The 21,263-nt window shown below is 40.1% G+C and overlaps 1 protein-coding gene across 1 annotated transcript in view; it reads left to right on the forward strand.

Moving 5' to 3' along the window:
* Positions 1-21,263, forward strand: part of slc39a11 (solute carrier family 39, member 11) — a 177,168-nt gene that overhangs the window by 31,233 nt on the left and 124,672 nt on the right. Inside the window, exon 3 of the mRNA XM_008291075.1 lies at positions 3,479-3,637. Within this exon, the coding sequence (XP_008289297.1) occupies positions 3,479-3,637 (159 nt within the window). The remainder of the gene's footprint in view (positions 1-3,478; positions 3,638-21,263) is intronic.

A 21,263-nucleotide genomic window follows, 5' to 3' on the forward strand; every position in this document is an offset into this window, starting at 1 on the left:
TGGGGAGTTTAGTCTTCCTGTTGACTTTGGAGTCAAATCACTAAGCTGCAGGTTTATTAATTGTAGTTCCACAGCTGAGGTGACTCTGATCCAAGCAGATAGAGATTTCAAGAGTGTCAAGAGCTACGTTGTTTTTCCATCGTACTTCTTCCTCTATCCTGACAATGAAAATCAACCTTACATATGTAAACAAACGCATACCGATGATTTGTTAAGCTGCCAAGTATCGCTAGATGGAAAAAAGGTAGAAAAATCTTTATTCCAGGTAGCTATTCTGTTTTACTTTTCTTTTCTTTCTTTTTTTGTATCTGTGGTTTGACTGAAAACACATTTAAAAGGATTCATGCAAAAACTGGCCTTCGTTGAATAGAGCTCATGCTAACTTCCCTACTGTTTTCATGGCACTCTTTGTTTCTTTGAAAATCTGCTTTGGAGGTGAAGAGTGCAAAATTAGCATGACCCACAGAGCCACGATAGCCACATTATTCAGAAATACGGCAGGTTGAGACACACTGGAGTTTCTGTCTGGTATCTCTTTGATGTCTGTCTTACTTCACTTGCCATAAACACAAAGAAATAAAGTTCATATTCTTTTTAATCTGGCTTTCTGCTTCTATCCACATAATCCCGTTCCCTCTCTGTGGTTGCTGCTTTGTGAACCAAACAGGGGATTAAGTCTGAAAGCAGATGCACTCAGAATATGTGACATTCATAACATATAAACCGTAAAAGTAAGTGTAGATTGTTTTTTTCCTGCCAGCTTGAAAGCTTTGTGAAACTACACTGGACCAAATAGCTGAAATATTCTGCTGGGGAGGGTAACACTGGTTATACTGCAGATGAAAAACAGGACGACACCATTATGGAAAAGTAAAGGAGAGATCATTTGTCTCCAACGGTGATTACTGCCAAGCTTTGACAATTCCGCACAAATAAGACCAAAATAAAACCGTGGAGTTCCATCCGAAATGAGTTGCAATCAACTTTTTTTGCATTGTTGCACACAGCTGACTGGGTTCGATGCTGGCGGCGAATTGTTTTGGAGTGCCGAAGATGACTTACGCTCTAACAACACGCTTCCATTACTTTTGATTGGCAGGACTGACTGCGGGCTCGTGTTTCACATTTCCAGCACTGATATAGTGTCAGGAAACTGCTACGAGAGGAGCTGCGAGAACCCAAACAGAATAAAAATGGGCAACTTCTCAGTGATAAACAACAGAGGCTGCAGATGCTTTGTGTCCACACATGGAGCTTGAAAAGGCACGTTGGTGCGTTCAGAGACTCCAAACCTTCCCCTCTCTGTTTGGACTTTGACAACTAATGCAAACAGACTATGCTTTGAAGTGAAAGATACTTTCAGGGTAAATTACCTAAGAAGATAGCGAATACACTGGACACTTGCACACAAAGCCGCTCTGCACGCAGCCGAACGTGGACGCACATGCACCTACGCAAACTTGGGAACCTTTAACAGACTTAATCTCTTAGTTTTGAGTGCAGTAAACACCAATGTTTATTGGCAGCACAAAACTAAACATGTTATTTAAAGCCAGAAAGGCTTATCATAGTTGTTTTTTAAGACTCAGCCTTCACTGACATCAGATTACGTTAATCTGAGAACTTCCTGTTATCAGCGACGTCTGGGAAAAAGTAGACCTTCTGCTCCTAAAATGCAACTTTCAAGTTTGTTCAACTTTCACCACACTTGCTTAAAACTTGGGGGTTGCTTGTTATCACTCGATGAATGCCGCCCCTAATGAATACAAGTGCTTTCAAGTGATTTGTTCGTCTTGTCTCAAATTGCTATGTAGGATTCGTTGTTCAGCCCCATTTGCTTAAGTGTAAAAATAAGAAATTGGCACTGTTGAGCATCCTGCTGTTGGAAATCAGCAGACAAGCATTACATTACAAATGCAAAGTGCCAATAGTTGTATTAAAGAATGTGAAAACCACTACCAACAAAGTGTCATCATAAGTAGAGATGGATTGACATGGAGTCAGATGCAGAAGGAAACAGTTTACGACTTAAGATGGATGGCAGTCAAGGGGGATGTGACACTAATGAAAACAGTCTTATTTGAAGGTAATATTGAATGAAAATAGCCACTTGTGTATCGAAGTCACTGAGAAAAATTTTACAAACTTTTTTTTTTGTCTATTTAACACAAGCACACAGCAGTTACACGATGAATTCTTCATCGCAAGTTTACAAATCCCATTCTGCAAACCACAAATAAACTCAACATTTTGTATGCGAGTTCATGCAACCAGAGCCGCTCACACGTCGAGCACTTTCTCACAAATGCAGTTTATTTTCTTGCTATTCTAGTGTCGCCAACACGAGCCAATAACTGCTTTAATCTGAGCCTCAACTGCTGTTTTCTTTGCTCACGAAGTTGCTGTGTGCTCTTACTTTTTGCCTGATATATCTCTGTGAAATGTGGAGTTAAAGTGACTGTAGAGCCAGAAATGGGTACTGTTCAGACCTTAAAGAACTTCCAGCCAATTAGAGGAGCTCCTTTTGGGCGTCTGACATTTGGAGCAAAAACAAGAATAACAACAAAAAAAAAAGTCTCCAGGCTTGTTTTCTAGACTCAACAGCAAACGAGCAGGCACCAGACATTTAAGCCATGTTGTCTCATATCACCCATTATTCTGCTTTTGGCAATCAGCACCATTTCCCACAACCATATTAACTAGCTATACCCAGGATCTTCCGCTAAAAATACATCATTAAATACAAATATCAACACTCTTATCAGAGAGAAAATGAAGAACTACTTGTACGTGCAACTTCCAGACAATAATTTGGTTCATATGAGGGGTTTTTAAGAACTAATGGCTGTTCAGTTTTGGGTCATATACTTTGAAATGTAATTAGTTACTGCAGTTAATACAAACGATGTGGCGATTTTGGTCATTAACAACGTAATCAATTGAATTACAAAAAAAGTTGACCTAATCTGAAAATATTGTGCTCATGTTAAAAAAAATGAACTCCACAAATCTTCTTCATCTTCATCTCGAAATATTTTTAACAGCATTTTACATTGTCAACACTAACAGATGTCACAGAAAGTATTCATAATTTTATTATTTTCACATTTTTCATGACAAAATGTAACTTTAATTTAATTGCACGTTTTTTTCAAATTTTAATTATAATTTTTTGTAATCTGATTACATAATCCCCATTACTTGTAATCTGTGCTTGCTATACATCTATCAATCTGGTAATCCAATACATTCTTCACTTTTAAGCTGCCTCATTCTTTGCACTTACAGTATATTTAAAGTCACTTGTTTACAGTTACCGCTCTGTTGTTCATAATGATAATTAAAGACGACAGATTAGATTGCTGTATGTCTAAAGTCTGCTTTGATACTGCAGATCTGCAAAAGAAACACAACCTGTTTTTATGCTGGGACTTCACTCCAAACATCTAATTGTCTTTTTCTTCCTTGTGTGTCTCAGGTGATGCTGGCTGCTTCGTATTGGTCGCTGCTGGCGCCGGCGATCGACATGGCCGAGGAGTCGGGGAAGTACGGCTCATTTGCTTTCGTGCCCGTTGCTGTGGGATTCACGCTCGGGGCGGCCTTTGTTTACTTCGCTGACCTGGCCATGCCCCTGCTGGTAAGAAACCGACGTACAAACTTTCAGATGCATAGTGTTGTTTGGTTTTGTGGAATCCATCAGTATGGAATGCAGCAGGTGCTGCTCGCAGGGTTGTGGCTGTTTGCGTCTGTTCTTGGGGAGTTTTTCGAAGACTTTCCACATCATAACGCACTGATGAGGTGGGAATAAGGTGGTAATGAATAATAGAGGATGGTATGGTTTTAAGAGTACAGAAATGACTCATATACGGTAACACATGTAGAACCACTTTATCAGGCTGATGCACACACTGTAGGAACAAGCCTGCATGTGTATCCCTGAAGGGAAGGTCAGTGCATAAGTATAATACTGTAACGGCAATACATAATAGCTTTGCTGTGCTCTCCAGACTGAAACCTTGAGTAATTTAACATTCGGTACATGCATATATTTTACAGCACAATAGCAGAAAATGGACAAGATGAAACAAAACGGCTGCCTGCTAAAGAGTTACAGTAACAGTCATATCGAGGGCAATGATTCTCCTCCTGAGAAGTCTTTAGAAACATCTGAACGTTACCTGAGGTGTAAATAGTTGTTGCAGCAATAAACAAGGTTGTCCTTTGTTCAATTCTGCCTGTACATATCTTTTGTGCGGCTTAATTAATTGCATAATTGCCGCAGAGAGCAAATGCTGGTTGATGAATAGAAAACACGGCAGAGAAAATTAGTCCGGGCCAAGTGAAGGCAAAATGTTTCTTGGACGATAAATCAATAAGGAGCTTTTTTTTTTGCTGGACTTACCTGTAGCTTTGGAAACCTTCGCATGTTACCGAGCCTTCTTGCAAGACAACCAATGCAGCTTAAAGCCAATCAGAGCAGAGTAAGAGCTGTAAGTGGCCAAATACCTCATTAGAGAAATTCAGAACGACAACAGTGAGAGAAAGAAAAGGTCAATTTTAAGATCGTGAAAAATGTTTAATTTGTCGAGAAAACATGCAGTTGCAGAGATCTGAACTTATAATTGGATGAATGGAGACATTACTCTGAACTTCATTCCTTTTTCTGTCAAACTACTGTATTATTTGCATGTTTTATATTTTCTTAGAAAGACAAATGAGAAACGGTTCTTTTCCAAGTCTGTACTTTATGTCAGTGTTTGCTGTGAGAAGGGTTATAATTACACAATCCTTTTGTGGAAACTTCTATCAGAAATTACTTGCAAGGGAAATATTAACAAAATATCACAGAAACTAATGCAGCTTTTTAAAATGTTTGGTTAACGATAGCAGTTTTGATTAATGATGGCCTGTTGAGTGTTACTGTCACGTTGACGCCCACATAATAAACAAGTTCATCAGTTTCGGAAAGAGAAAACAACTTGTAACGATGCATTTAATTGTTACAAGCCACTGGATGTTTAAGTGCTTCCTGAAATATATATATATATATTTTTTAATGTACACCAATTGGCCACAACATGAAAACACTGACAGGAGTCGTGAATAACATTCGTCATCTTCTTCCAATGCTATGTTTTGCTGGGAAATCTTTGGTTGTGGCATACACGGGGTTATTACTTTGACATGTACCAACCACCTCAGTATTGTTGCAAACCTAGTTCATACCACCACCTCCAGTGGCCTCCTGCAGCAAGACATTGCGTCCCTTCACACTGCAAAAATTGCTCAAGACTGACTTGAGAAACATGACTAAGAGCCCAATGCATTGACCTACAAAATCTCTAGATCTGGTCGAACATCTGTGGGAACCAAAACAGGCTCTATCCATGGAAGCTCTGTCCTGCAGTCCACAGAAACTAAAAGATTGGAGGTCCTGTATCGATGCCCCAATAGATCAGAGCTACTGTATTTTGGTGGCACGAGGGGAACCTACCTATATTGTGGCTAGTCTGTGTATATTTTTCTTTGACGTCTTGTCTTGGAATTGGCTGCTGGTCTTGCCAGTTAAGTCTGGTTTTGTTCAGTCTGGTTGGCTTTTTTCTCCCTCTCTCCATCTCTTTTCTGCTTTACCTCCTGTGTATTTGAATATGTTTGTGTGTGACCCTGCTGCTTTTTCGCTAATCACAAAGCACAAAAGTGGCATAAAATATTGCGTTAGCACCGTAGTTGCCACTCATTTATTAAGGATATATGCAAGGTTACCAGAATGGAAAGTCTGCATTAAAGAGAGTGATGCTACAATTTGCAGTGAAAACCACTAAACAACACTTTTAATGTCCGTACATGTTGTGTGGTTGCATGTCCTTTACATGTTCTGGCACCTATAGATTATAATGGATCACTTGTCTTGGAACATTAGTGCTCAATTTCAGCATCATTTAAAGAAATATGACCCTATGATGGGACATTAGTCAAACTATCCCAGTGCATCACTGCACACACACACATGTCTAATTATCTGCAGTAAAACAAAGCTTTCATTTTTAGTTGCTTTGCACTTTTGATTCTTTCTAACTGAACATGTTAGTTCTGAGTGTTTTAGTGGTTGGGTTCATTTCAGGAGATGCAACAAGGTCATTAGTTATTTCAATATAATTATGTGTAGCTGTGCTGGGCATGTAATGTGTTTCGATTAATGATCTTTTTGGCTGCTCAGTGAGAAGGGGTTTCGAGGCTACAGATGAATGTCAATATTTAAAGAGATGCTTAAACCTTGAATTACTAATAGCTTATGCGCGCAGCTGAAGATTTAATTATTCTCTTTCGGCCCTTTCCAAAATCACCACTCCCTCGACGATGTCTGACGTGGGTTCAGCAGAACGGGGCACGAGGTGAGACAGAAACGCGATGCAGTCGCTACAGTCGCTGTAGCAGAGAACAGCTGTCGCCGTAAGCTCCTGCAGTCACACGGCGATAGCAGCGATGACACGAACTACATATGAAGGAGCGGGTGACATCGCCGCCGCGCACACTCATGCGAGATGACACACGCTCATATTAACGCAACACTTACACACAGTCTAGTGAAGACAGTGGAAGAAGAGGAAGGTACATCCCACAGAAGTATTACATTGCTCATAAATATAACTATGGTAGCTGTCAGGTTGCAGCATGTTGTATTTAATGTGGTTGTAAGTTGGCTTTTGAATAACCCTGAAGTATATCTGAAGGAATAATGGGGTGAGATTAAGAAAATAAAAGATTACAAACTGCTTGAATGATATTAATGCTACATGGACTCGAGTAAAGTAACCAAATGTACTCAAGTTACATTAACCCTCCTATTATCTTGGGGTCAGTTTGACCCCCTTCAATGTTAAACATCTCAAAATAATTGATTGACATCATTTTTTCAGTTCTATTTAAAGGGCTATTTACACATAAACTTAGGCTACAGTTTTAATTATGATCATTTTCTGGAGGTTTAAATTGCTGGGGGCATCCTTTTTGCCATCTGAGAGTCAACGTTCCAAATTGAAAGGTTCAAAAAGCACAAGGTCTCTGAAAAACTGCTCCCAACAGTGTTTTAGTGTAAGGCGATGGCAAACCAAAGCAGTGACAATCCAGAAAGTAGAATAAAATCTAAAAATCTAAAAAATTATATTTAAAAAAACTGATTACTGATTCTATTAACACAGAAAATAAAGCTGTCAAGAGGATTTTTATTCACTTTCCGTCGTATCTGTCATCATTTACAACACAATAATACAACTAAGTCCTGTCACAGCTTGTCGTAGTCTTCCTTGTTTGTCATTTTAAACTCACTCAACTGGTGAGAAGTGACACACTGAATCCAAAGGGAGGAGGCAAAGGGATGTCTGACAAAAATACAAATTCTCTTGTCTGAATAGAAAAAGATGCATCTTGCTTTGAAACAAAAATTAGACACTGAAAGCTGCACTACACGTCGGCTCTGCCTCGCTCGTAGCTGTAAAGATCTAACTCTGTCATTTACCTCTCACCTCAGCAGGGGTTAATTAGGCGACTGACCTACCTGTCCTCAAAGCACCCAAGCGGCAGTTCAGTACCTGCGATCTAGTAGTAGTCTGAGGCATAGGAGGGGGGAGGAGATCTGTATCGGCAGTGATGGACAAACAAGGAGTACTTGAAGCTTGCGATCTAATTGTGCTGAAAATTGGTTTCATTTTTCAGCACTGAAAGCCTTCAGTGTGAGTTCACAGCTAGGAAAGCGGTTTATTTATACACTGCAGTATCTGGTGTACTGTAGCGTTATTGTATTGCAAAGAAATACACTTAGGTGTGTTGCTAGACGGTCAGATGTGTCTCTACTCTGTGTTTTTTGCTGGTGCACACAAATCCAAAGAGCAGAAGAAACTGCGTCTTTAAATATAGTCGAGGGTGGCGGAGCAATTAAAAGACGCACACTGAGTCCCCGTGGTACGGCTTGTCAAAATGACTGTTCTGAGTGAGATTCATCCAACTCTTATTAACTGTGGAAAGCTTTCTTGTGGAGTTGCATGTTGGGAAGATGTGCAGAAACTTAAAAATGCCCAAATTGGTAGATAAATATATCACCTAAGCGCCATTTGTTGGCAAGATTATTCACAAAAATGTCAGCCGAGAGTGAAAAAACAGAGCTTCACATGATTAAGTTCAGGACTTAATTATGTATTTTGTTCTTTCAGTGTACTTTATGTGTGTTTTATTTATATTGTGTATGTAAAATCCCAACTAGGGATAGTTAAAAATTTGCAGTAGCACATAACTCGATTTCATATTTAATCCTTTGCATTGAAACTATGTTAACATACATCGTCCCTATCAAATAAACACAAAAACTCATTCAAATTAGCAGAACATATTTATGATAATATATTGCCGCTTCCAATGACACCAACGAGAGAATAGCTTTACAAAGCTGTAGTTACTAAAACATCTGGTAAAGCAAAGTGAACCACGACAGTCATGGAGATGGATGAGAGAATGTCAAACAGTAAGTGATGGTTCACTGTTGAGAGCAGTGGAGGAGAGTCCTCTCAATCTGCCAGTGTTCATTTTCATATTTTATCATCAAGATTGAGATGACACTGTTTATTTATTTATTTTTAATTTTTTAAATTTTAGCAACACAGTATTTCAAAGACGTTATACTTCTCAAGTCAAACCATTACTTTCCCGCTTGTGAATGAAAGCTTGATGCATGTGACTCACGTTCCAGGCTTCAATTTTGTGCACTGAGCGAGAGAAAATTGAGATTTGATGAATGAGACAATTTGTTTTTAATCACTCACAAATGTCATTTTCATGAATGGTTCTTGCACAAGGCCAAACATTTTGAGCGACCATTCCAAGCAGGCCTTTATATAGCAGACACAAAGAAGGTTAAACAAGTCTTTAGATGCAAGTGAAGATGTTCAGTGGTGCTTGGATGTTTGTAAAACCCCTATTCCTGCATACATTTGACCTGGAACGTCACATTTTGTTTAAGTCCAAAAGCTAGATAAAAATAATCCAAATAAAAAGAAGAAAAAGAAAAAGTATTATACCTGTTCATAATTTTATTGGGGAAAACAATCCAATATTATAAATCTGTGATTGGCTAAGTATGTGCCCCTCTGGGATTTGTAGTTCAGGTTTCAACAGAGACAAGTATTTTCAATGAATGGGGTGACAATTGGTTGTGATTGACAATGGAAATGGGGGAAAAATCAAGAGCATTGTTACCTCTCTCCAGGAGTGACTGACCAACAAAGATCAATTACAGGAACAAGGCATGTAATTGTCTAAGGTCACAAAGGAACCAGGGTAATTAAAGATCGCTTTTACATTGGTTAATGTTGATTTTTTTATTATTCCATCATCAAGAGAACAACAACGGTGCTGCAGTTTGCTGCAGATCATGTGGACAAGCCAGAAGGCTTCTGGGGAAAAAAAAAAAAGTGGTTAGATGAGACCAAAATGAGAAACATATTTGGAGAAAGGAAAACACTGCATTTGAGCTTAAGAACCATGATCCTGCCTGTGAAACATGGTGGTGGCAGTATCATGGTTGTTTTGCTGCATCTGGACCAGGACGACTTTCTGTCATTGGTGGAACAACTAACTAATCGCAAGATTGGCAGTTTGGTCCCCTGCCCTCGAAGTGTCCTTGGGCAACAACCCGCAGTTGCAGTTGCCTCCCACTGGCAGGCAAGCCCCTTGCATGGTAGCTCTGTCGCCATTGGTGTGTGAATGGGTGAATGAAAAAACATTGTGAAGCCCTTTGAGTACCACTAAGGTAGAAAAGCGCAGATTACCATTTAGCAATCACAAAAGCAGATTCTAAAGGAAAAGGATGTGAGGACATCTGGTCGTGAACTCAATCTCAAGAGAAAATGGGTCAAGTCAGGTGGGACAAGTCATTCTACCAAAGAATGGTTCAAGAAGAGTGAAGCTAATGTTTCAGAATGATCAAGTCGAAGTCCTGACCTTAATCCTATAGAAATGTTGTGGAAGGAGCTGAAGCAGGCGGTTCATGTGGGGTAACCCACTGATATCTTCAAGCTGAAGCTGTTCTGTACAACGAAATGGGCTAAAATTCCTTCAGGCTGATGTGCAGGACTGTTGAACAGTTTCTGAAAAACCTTTAGTTACCATTCTTGCTGCACAGGAGGGTGACACCATATACTGAAAGCAAAGGTTCACACAGTTTGCTTCTCATGGATATGCAATGTTGGCTCATTTTCCTAAACAAATGAATTAGCAAGTATCATCACTTATCAGATCACAAACTTCTTGTTTTGGTGTAACATCTAGGAACATCATGCCACATAGCTTGTTCTTCATTCTTCCTGTAGTTGGATCCAAAGTGTGCTGTACTGTAATACTTTTTTGGGGTATTTTAACTAGAAAAAGGAACCCCAGGATTTCTGTAGCAAATGTGAAGAATGTGTGGTGATGTACTTTCTTTTTTTACTTTTCATCTTTTCATTTCCTGCTGTTCTTGTTCTATATGGTCTCCAGCTAGACAGAAACATACGCTGACCTATGATACGTGTCCTCTTTGGTTGACATTTATGTTACTTTGTTCTTTCATTCGCGCTTTATCTCCGTATCCTCTGGTTCTTGTTCGTCTCGCTGCAGCCTTCCTTTCTCCTCATTTCAACACGTATCCCGCCGCCCGTCCTTCTCCTTCTGCCCTTTATTTTCCGGGTGCCATGGTGACAGTAGTGGAAACGTTGGGCTGTGATAATAACTAGCTCAAAATCAACTGGGGGAACATAGGGGAGGTCTCCCACACACATTAACACACAGTGGGGGGCCAATCGGTGTTTGGACAGCTGCTGGTGCCACTTTTACTGGCTCCTCAACAAACACTGGCGCTGAATGAGAAGAACGATGGAGGAAGGGCGAGATGGACGGAGAGGGGGAGCTGGGCTTGACAGGGAGAGAAGGATGGGAATGATAAGGTAACGGATGGACACAGGGAGAGGATGAGAGAGAGAGCCTTTAAGCTTGGTGATGAAACCAGGTAACCAAGACACTGTGTAGCTGTTCCAGTAAGACATTTTTACCACCACTCATTTCTTCCCACACATCTCTGTATTGTACCACTCCTAGTAACGGAATAAATAGGACGTGAATTAACAAATAGATCGAGTTTTCTCTCCGGAGCCTTGTAATGGAGAGTCAGTTTTTATCTTTAAATGCTTGTGGGTGGTTAGCTTTTGTTCGAAAACAAAGCACGAGTTTGAAAGCAATAAATGTTGACACCCACAAAGTAATCACTGAGTAATTAGCTTTAGTATTAGATTAAAAGAGCTGGAGGTATTCATTCTGATTCCTGAAAACAATTTGCCTTCAGCATATTTCCTTAATGATTTTTTTTTTTTTTTTTTTTTAATTCTTTCATGTTTGCTCGAAAGCATCAAATTTCCTGGCGCGTTTTCTCTGTTGTAATTGTTCCTGTTTTTAGTTTTAGAAATAACAGTAATTTCACATGATTATCCTTGTGACAAGCACAGCGGACCGGGTTAAATGTGCCGCAAAACACGAGTCATATTTATTAAAATACAGAATGAATGTGCAGTTTTAATGCAAATTAGATGTTTTGATTTGGAATTATAGCCTCAGTCCCGTTGTTTACCTTGACAATGGTACGAAGACCACAGTTATGGTTCAACCAACATCACCTTCCGTGGCGCTACTTAACCTTTAGAGCCCAAAATTATTTTAAAAAGCAGTTAATGCAGCAATGTGAATCACATACCAAATTAAACTACACGATTTGGCTTTTCACACAATTCCAGTTGCTTGTCTGCACGACGAAGCTCTAAAAATTCAGTTCCATTGACATCAAATTTAATCACAGCTCTATGTCCATCTCTAAAGCTGTTGCTCATTTGAACTCCTCTCAACAGTTCATTGGAAGTCACAAAGTCTCTGTTGTTTCGCCCTTCCAATAATACTAGTTGTTTTACTGTGTGCAAAATGGTAATCCAGTTTTGAGACAACGATGAATTTCTGCATTGTCTCCATTTGTTTCATCTCGCTTTGTTTAAAAAAACGTTGACCAAAATGATGAATTTGCTTTTGATTACAAGATTTAAAAGTTGTGGTCGCAAAGCAACAAAGAATGCAAGAAGGCAATGACAGTCCTAGACTCTGGGGAGTGAAAGATCTGGATTGTCTAGACTGTTATAATACTGAGGATAAGACCTTGAAGGTAAAGGTAGTGGAAAAACCCTAAAATACTCATTGGTTAATTTGCACAACACTCTTCCCTTGTTATGTTGCTTGTCTAAAATTCTGACACATGCATACGTTTCTTTCTGCTAATGTCTTTGCTCTTGTGACTTTCATGTGAAACCAGTGCTTTGTCAAAAAGAAAAAAAAGAAAAAGTTGACCTGACCTGAGCTATATTCACATGGAAATCATCTGTTTTTGCTATCTTGACGTTCCTGTTTGGTGGTTGAACCAGTTCAAACAGAAAAGGTAGAAAAAAGAAAGGCTACAGAGAAGTCCTGAATTTCCTAAAGCACTGATCGTCCCAGTTTTCATCTTTCATTTGTCCCTCGGTAGAAGCCAGAGAGAGGACAGATAATAGGGGTGCAAGCTGTTGCACGATTAAGTGGTTTTAAAAAAGCGAGGATACTGTACCTTGGAAGAATAGATCCAGTGCTGGGGTCGGTAGAGACAGCAAGGAGAGCAATGGAAGAAGGATCAGGCAGACACTGTTCCCTTTTCACTTGTTGTTTTCAAACTCCCACTTGTGCTTCTCAGATAATATGTTTGAAGATATTGTTTGCATGTGTTTACAGAGACTGATGTATTGGCATTGCAGAAAATAGAGTGCTACTTTCTTATAGTGTTCTTTCCCTCACTCTGCTAGCCATCACCATAACAACACGTACTCATTGGCAGCCTGGAGTTAGAGCATTGCATCATGGTATACAGTATATCACCAGATCTGGGTTTCCTATCTGCAGTATACATGGGGCACTTAGCTGAGTAGACAATGACCAAAGCACAGCAAACACATGACATCTTCAGTGTTTACAGTGTCTGGGCTATAGCTGTCTTACTGGAACGATTACTGGGATTTTTAGTCATGGTTACCCAGATTGAAAGTACAAACCATTGTGACTCTGTAACTGGGTCACCTAAACTGTAAAGTAACACCAAACTCTGCAGAGTTTTACTGGTCAGTTTGCTTCCACCGACTACGAGGTCAATGAAATTCATAATTAGAAATGTCCTCACAACAAGAAACCCAAAAGTGACGTGTTTACAGTCAAGTGACCAAGACCTCCAGCGGCTGTAAGAGTTTTTTGAAGAGCCCTGGAGTCCAAGACAGGTGAAGTTCACCCTTAAACTTTCGATACAGTTGAGTGGGGTCTTTTCATGACCAGTCTGGCATTTCAGCATTTCATTCAGCAATTAAAGTAAAATGTGTCTTTTGTAAATGTGATCCATTGTCTATTTAAACTGGGACAATCGGGTCGATTATCGTTGCCTTTCCTGTCTCCTGCCTGGCTGCTTTGACATCACATACTCACCTCTCTTCACCCACTCAGATTGAGCTATCAGCAGGACTCTTGAGGCGTGACCAGGGTTCTTGCAGAGTTTGATGGGTTTCTAGTTGAACTAGTTTGTGGCCACTAACAGACCTGGAGGGCTGCTGCGAGGTTCATACCCAGCATAACAAGCGAGAGAAGGAATGTGTATGTTTCCCCTTTCATAATTGGGACTATAGTCAACCAAAGAGAATTTGGGTTCACTGAAGTCATACCTACTTTTCAACCGAGTAGTAGTAATTAACAACAGAGGACTGAGTGAATACTATCTTTGAGCCTTATTAGCCTAAATGAAAAATAAACATAAAAAGCTAGTGTTTTCAGCTTATTACATCACTTTAAGATGGTTAGTATTTACTGAAGCGACAACAGCCTTGGAGCAGACCAGCAGCAATGCATCTGCACATGATCATTTGATTCTTAAAAATGAAACTATATCAACTGGTTATTGCAGCACAAGAACTATTGAGACACTACAGGTGTTCTGTAATTGCAAGGTTGGCAGTTTGATCCCTCACCCCTCCACAATTGACGTGTCCTTGGGCAAGACACTGAACCCAAAGTTGCTCCCAATGGCAGGCAGCACCTTGCGTGGCAACTCTGTCGCCATTGCTATATGAATGTGTGTGTGAATGGATGAATGAGAAAGCATGGTAAAACGCTTTGAGTACCACTAAGGTAGAAAAGCGCTCTATAAGTGCAGACCATTTACCATCTGTTTTTTTATTTTTTAAATTTTGATTTGCCGTGTCAATTTTTGAGCTGTTTTCAACTTTTTGGCCATCCAACAATATTGTCAGTTTAGGGCTGACTCAACAACACCTAAGATGAAGTGGACCTAACAGTCCCCATGATGTTTGGTTAGTTCAAAGTTTTAAAAGCTCGGGGGTGCTTGCAGGTGGTCTCAATTTCCCGCTGCCAGAAATAATGGAATAATCCTCAATCATAATCATTATGAAGGTAACAGACGATTATCAGAGAAACTGAAAACCAAATTGGAAACAACCAACTGACCAATCAACTTGGAGACTACGGTCTGATTTCTAATACTGTTTGCTGTCTTGTGTGAAGGACCACTATTTTTTCATCTAGTAACATGAACACTTGCGTGATTTCACAGTAGACTGATCAGTGCTAGTCTGGTCTGGCCTTTCATACATTTTCAGCATTTAAAGAGTCCTTGGTTGAGGCCCTTTTGAGCTACCCGTACGCACACACAAGACTTATCTCTGGGACAGAATCATTATTGCACAAACATCACAGCCATCTGGGAAGCCAGAACAGAGCCAGACAGACGTGGCCTCCTTTACCTCTCTGTGTAGCTTCTCTCCCACATCTGCTGTCAGACAGGTTCCCTCTGCCTCACAGGGTCTCGCTCCTATTCTTGTTCTGACAGAACACTGCGTCTTTATTAAACCTCCGCACAAAAGAGCTTAGCTGACTTTATTACATTGTTTTGCATGCATAATGAGATATAATGGAAATCAGCCCACTTGCTTGTTCCACATTGCGCTACTGTGCCAATGCATAATGAAGCAAACATGGTTGTCAGGAGATTCGAAATCCTTTTCCTGTTGTATTTTAAGTCCCTTGCTGATTCAAGGAGCTTTGATTTCTAGTTACTGTCTCAGACAAACGGTAGAAGAAATTTGATTAAGCTCGATCTTAATACTTTTTTTTCTTCTATTCAGCTGTTTTGTGCTCACTTTGTCTTTTCATTTTCATTCCAGCTGTGCAAGGTTGCTCTGTCTGTGTTTGAAGAAATGACATCCTGAGTCCAGAATGTCTCATGTATGAAATGCAGTGAATTAGGTTTGTAACATATGAAATGTATTTCCAGACTATAAGTTGTCTTGCTTGTTGTTCTAGGTAAATTCAAAAACTTAGATATTCAAGGAGCTGCACAGAAAAGGTGACAGTGCAGGTTAGGTATGATGTAATAACACAGCAGAGGAAGTAGAAGTCGCAGGCCAGAAACAAAAATTGTTGTTTTCCAACCAGCAAAAAATCTTAAAGAAGAAGAACAAATGCACAAAAACGTTGCCTTGGCTATCTATGACGATGAATTTGGCAAGTTGTAATTATTCTCTCATATCAGATAGTATTGGTTATTTTTTACACTTTCCTGAGTTTCCTGAAGCGGAAACAGCTGATCAGTCATGTGAATTAAATGTTTTTTTTTTTGTCAATATGTATTTAGAAAACTGGTTTCCATCACTTGTGAAGGGTCTCAAGTCTTTTGAGACAAAGAGGAACAACCTCACGTCAGATTAAAAACTTTTTTGCGAACTTGAGCCAGTTTTTTTTTTTTTTTTTAAATTTGTGATTTCTGTTACTGGGCTGCAAGGTGGCGCAGTTGGTAGCACTGTTGCCTCGCAGCAAGAAGGTTGCCGGTTCACGTCCCGGTGGGGGGCACCAGAATCTTTCTGCGTGGAGTTTGCATGTTCTCCCCGTGCAGCGTGGGTTCTCTCCGGGTTCTCCAGCTTCCTCCCACACAGTCCAAAAACATGTTGAGGTTAATTGGTGATTCTAAATTGTCCGTAGGTGTGAATGTGAGTGTGCTTGGTTGTCTGTCTCTAAGTGTGGCCCTGCGATGGACTGGCGACCTGTCCAGGGTGTCCCCTGCCTTCGCCCTAAGTCGGCTGGGATAGGCTCCAGCCCCCCCGCGACCCTAATGAGGATTAAGCGGTGTATAGAAGATAGATGGATGGATTTCTGTTACTCTTTTCTAATGTGACATGTTCATATCAGACGCTTTCTTGTCTAAATTTTCCAACATCATGAGGATTATTTTGACCAGTTTTTTCATCTGTATTTTGTTGTGTTTGTGCGTCACGCCTCGTCTTTCTTTTCACCCGAGTTGTGAGGTACAACCTTGCAGTCCTTATCGACGTATCACAGTCTGCCGCTGACTGAGAGTTCTTACCATCAAGACAGAGGTTCTAAGGACTGGTAGTGCCTTCCGGTATAGCTCTGGTAAACAAATCCAGCTGATATGAGGTGTCTGTTCCTTGTTTTCTTGTCCTTATTGTCGGTAATGTTGCTGTGGAGCACTTTGTTGTTGTCTTTTCTGTGAGGTTAAATTCATATGATAGCAGTCACAGGCACAAAGAGAATTTCTGAAATGATAATAATTGAAACTAACTAATAGGCGTTTTATTTTTTCAGTTCATTACAGATTTTTTTCTTCAATTGTGAGAAATGTTTTATTCATAGCATGTGCCCAGTCAGAGTACATTACAGGTCAGCACACCTACACCAGCTGCACTGCCCTCAACTCCACTGTGTGATACTCATGACAGCGTTGGTTGTCTGAAAACATTACTTTTCCACACAGAGAAATAGCAAATTGTAGTGGACCTCTGAATGTCTCTCCTGCAACAGGCAGCCTTATTTAGCTGAAGAGGTCAGTCACACTGGACTTAAGCAGAATAGGTTGTACAGGCATTTGGTTCAAAACTAGTTGAACCAACCTGCTTCATCCTCAGAGCCCAGTGGATGCACTTTGTGTCTGTATTTACGTGTTCTCTGTTATTCTCGGATGAATTGCTCTCAAAGGGCATCAGATTAAACTGCATGACTTGACCTTTCCAACCATGCTAGTTGCTTGTCTGTACAAAAAAAAAAAAAAACGTGTCGGTGAGAAAAGTAATCAAATTCGATCAGTTACAACCTGCATACAACTTTCATCCAAAATACAGCATGTGGGTCTAGTCCTCATAATGATCAAGGTAATAGCTTAAAATGAAATGTGTCAAAATTATAAGGGATCATAGCTTTAATTTGCATGAAAGTCTTACTTCATTATGCTTCTTTTCCAAAATTCTGCATATTCCTCTTTCAGCTCAAAACTTTGCAAACCCTGCAACTTTTGTATGAAACTAGTGTAATGGAATTTTATGCTGTGTAAAACAAGCTGACCTGACCTCATATCAGTAGGAATAAAGCTGTGTTTACATGGAAATCATCTATTGTGTCTTGCGATGTATTTGATGGTTGAATAAGTTTAGATTGAAATGAAAAGCTACAAAGAAGTCTAAAGTCCAAATTTTCTAAACTCCTGATCGTGCTGGTTTCTGCTTTTTCTTCATTCCTTGGTTGAAGCCAGAGAAAGTTCAGATGATGCGACAGCAAGCTTATTGCACAATCCAACCCTTAGATGGAGTGTACGGGTTGGTAGCAATGATCCAAATGATAGAAGATTTGGATAGCCTGGACTGTTCCCAAAAAAAACCAAAATACAGCATGTTTGGCTACCCATAACGACCAATGCAAGAGCTAATGACCATTACCCTGGTAGTGATATTACCCTGACAATAGCCTAGGGCTCATGGAGTTAACATTCAGCATCAGAGCAGCAAAGGGAAACAAGATGCACTGTTCTGCATTGCTGTGCCTGCCTTTAGAGACATCATCTGTCTGTATTTCAATCACAGGTAGTTTTCTTTTTCTTTTACCATCTCCTTCTACTGCTGACGGGACAGCTCCAGAGACGTTCTCTGGTGGCGAATGAATGACCCCGCCAATGGCTAAATTAAATTTTTCCAAATAAGGCGAACATCTCACTTTGGACACATGCACCATTGTGGAATTCAGAGAATTGGTCGACTTTTATATTAAAAGCTGAGTGTAAAAAATGTCAGAGTAGTTTGAAGGCAAACTTCTAAAGGCAATAGCTTAACTGAATGAGTTATTCCAAACAAGTCTGACAACCCTGTGACCCAAAGGCAGTAATCTTCGATCACTGCCTGGATTTTTTAAGATATTTATTCTCGTGTTCCGACTGCAGCTACCTCCCCCGTCTCCCATTACGCTGTCAGAAGGCTGACACTGGGAGTCATACACTGTGATAGATAAGGGTGTGGAGACAGTGCAGCTAGCTGAATGGCTGATGTGTTTGACTTACTATTAAGGGAAACTGAGCTTTGATAATGTGGCATATGCAGTTTGATGAGCTCTGTCCTCCACACAGCCTTGTAGTATTATGAGGGTATGCATATTTAACAAGGGTGGCCCTGTAGGAGCGAAACTTATAATCCCTGCAGTATTAGTGCCTTTCTCTGCACAGTGAGCCGCTCAAGCATTCCCGGCACTTGCATTCAGGCAGTCAGTGCTACGCCGAAGCAGATAACGTGAACACGGGTGTGCTTATATAACTGTGTAACATAAAAGCATCGGACACAGCTGCACTATCCTTTATTTTGCTCATACTGATAGCCTGGCCCACGTTTGGCCAATGCCCTTGCAGCAGCAAATAAGATAGATTGAGTTCGATAAAGAATCAAAGGATCTTGACTAAATAATGCATTGCGCCGCTATCTTGTTTGTTTGCCCTTTTTCCTCTTTGTTTGGCACTCGGAGTTGTGTACAATGAAAGGTAGCATTTGTGCGACGTTTGAGAGTGTCCTCGAAGCAAGAGCCCCCCGCATCAGTCATTTCAGCGAATGAATGGAGGGTTGAGTCAACAAGACGTCTTTGTTAGAGATGGGAGACCACTGGTAGTGTCTTGTCTTACATCAAAGACCGTGATTGTTCTCAGCGAGATACGACTTCATATGCTTTTCATGTCCTCTATGATGTGTGGACCCTGCGCAGAACACTTTTCTTAATCTTACTCCTATCCACTTCCACTAGATTTCTATAATTGCCAACTCCTGCAATTTGCACATCCACTCCTGCCTGTACTCTCAAATCTCCATGCCAGTTCCATTTGTCTTCTGCTATCCCGCAAAGGGATAAACACATCATTTTTCTGTGTGGTATTAATAAAGAGATATACATACCTGTTGATAACAACTTAACAACAGCAGCAGCTCACTTTGACAAGGCAGAATGGAGCAGGTGTTGAACCAATCCAGAGGTGCCAGATTCGAGCCGTTGCATATAATCAAGTCCAATTCTTTTCTTTGTCAGTAACAACTGGCAAATGTATCCACACGACAGAATGACCTTGCTTTGCTTTTGTATTGTTGACGCCATTCATTCTGGTTGTGTGAAATCAAAGGGAAATGTGGTTTATTCTTTGACTGCTCGCTCCCTTTAGATTTGCGCTGGGTTCTGAGGCATCAGAATCCCAATGCAGTCCTCTAGTGCGGACCTTGTTCCAGTCAATGACCATAACGCGCTTAAGGCTGTTTGATAATCGCCAGAAGATGAATCACTGAAACATTCATTTATCATTATTTACATCTTTAACAATCCGCAATAGGTAGTAACTATCCAGAACTGACACAAGCACATGGGGGAATCACATCTATGGATGAGAAGTAAGACAAAAGTGTGGGCGTCTTCTCTTTTATACTGCTCTCTCAGCATTACAGAGCATTCCTTGTCTTGCAATTGCTGGAGCAGGTTTCCAGTGTCGGGGGGAAATGCATGACTGTAACACATTTGTTTGTAATGTAGTAACAGAACACTTTACTGTTCTAAACTAAATAATCATATTATAGTTACCCATAAGTTACAGTTTTTAGTTTTATCTTGAGGCAGTATAACCTCCTGCCAGCTTTGCTCTTGTGGTAATGTTTCCTTCCAGAGCAGAAAAGACAGATCTCGTGTATGCTCTCTTTATTAGGATAGAATTTGTAATAATATGTGGGCATATGTAAGGTTTAACATTATATTGCTAACTGACAATAATGTGATAATTCATCTCAGTTGATGTGAACTAATTCCAAAATAATCCATCAAATATGTATCGTATTTGTTAAAAAGTAGCCAACTATGTGTAATACACGACTTCTTAGAGTAGTTACCCCAAAACTGCTGCGAGTTTCATTAAGATTCACTGTAACTAAAGGTGTAGCAGTTTGTGTATTCCTTCTGAACCACTTGGTACATTATTTTCAGTACTACACCCTTCTCCTAAGGCTGATATGCGCTGCTGGCTTTAATGTTGAATTTAGGTTAATTGTGCATTCCATTTAACTTACTTAGACATTTCTCATTTAGTTGTTTTTAGATTTTTGTATATTAATTAACTCTAACTTTCCTTGACTTTACTCTGTCTCGTATAATTCTTGGATTCATTCACATTCACTTTTCTTTTTTTCTGTCAGAAAACAGATCTGTCCAAGCAGCATGAAGTGTCTAAAAGTGGATTTACATGTATGTATCAGGGCTGGAGACTTATGTGCAAAGCTCTCCAACCTACTTTCACCTGTAACCGTCTCATCTGTGTAGGTGAGATGTTTGCGGTACATTTTTGGAAAAAAGTATGATTCACGTTTAAAAATACATTTTGGTCCAAGAAGTTATTTTAACCCAAAAGCAAGATCTTTCCTGAACCGTAACCAAGCTGTTCAAGGCTTTAACCGAACTACCCCTCACCACCTGTGGCATATGATCAGAAAACTGCTATTTTTGCTGCCGTGACTCATATAGGCTCCTGCATGTACCACTTCAGTGTGTCCCTCTGTTATGCAACTACAAGCAACATGGTTTGATTTGGAGGTCCTTTTGAGCGTGTTTCTGTTTTCATGAAACTAAAATTGCTTTGTTATTTACAGAAATTTGCTAAATGTTCCTCACTAATTCCTACACGCTAATGCAACACGCGCACGTTTGCGTAATTCCATTAGTCAAATTGATTCACATGGACGGTTTCTAACCAAGAAAAATGGCAGCAGTTGCAGACCCCTGAGTGCACCTGTCACAAACCTGTTGCTGCTAATGTTGCAATTAAT

The sequence above is a fragment of the Stegastes partitus genome, unplaced genomic scaffold (genome assembly GCF_000690725.1).
Source record: "Stegastes partitus isolate 25-593 unplaced genomic scaffold, Stegastes_partitus-1.0.2 Scaffold714, whole genome shotgun sequence".
NCBI classification, from domain to species: Eukaryota; Metazoa; Chordata; class Actinopteri; family Pomacentridae; genus Stegastes; species Stegastes partitus.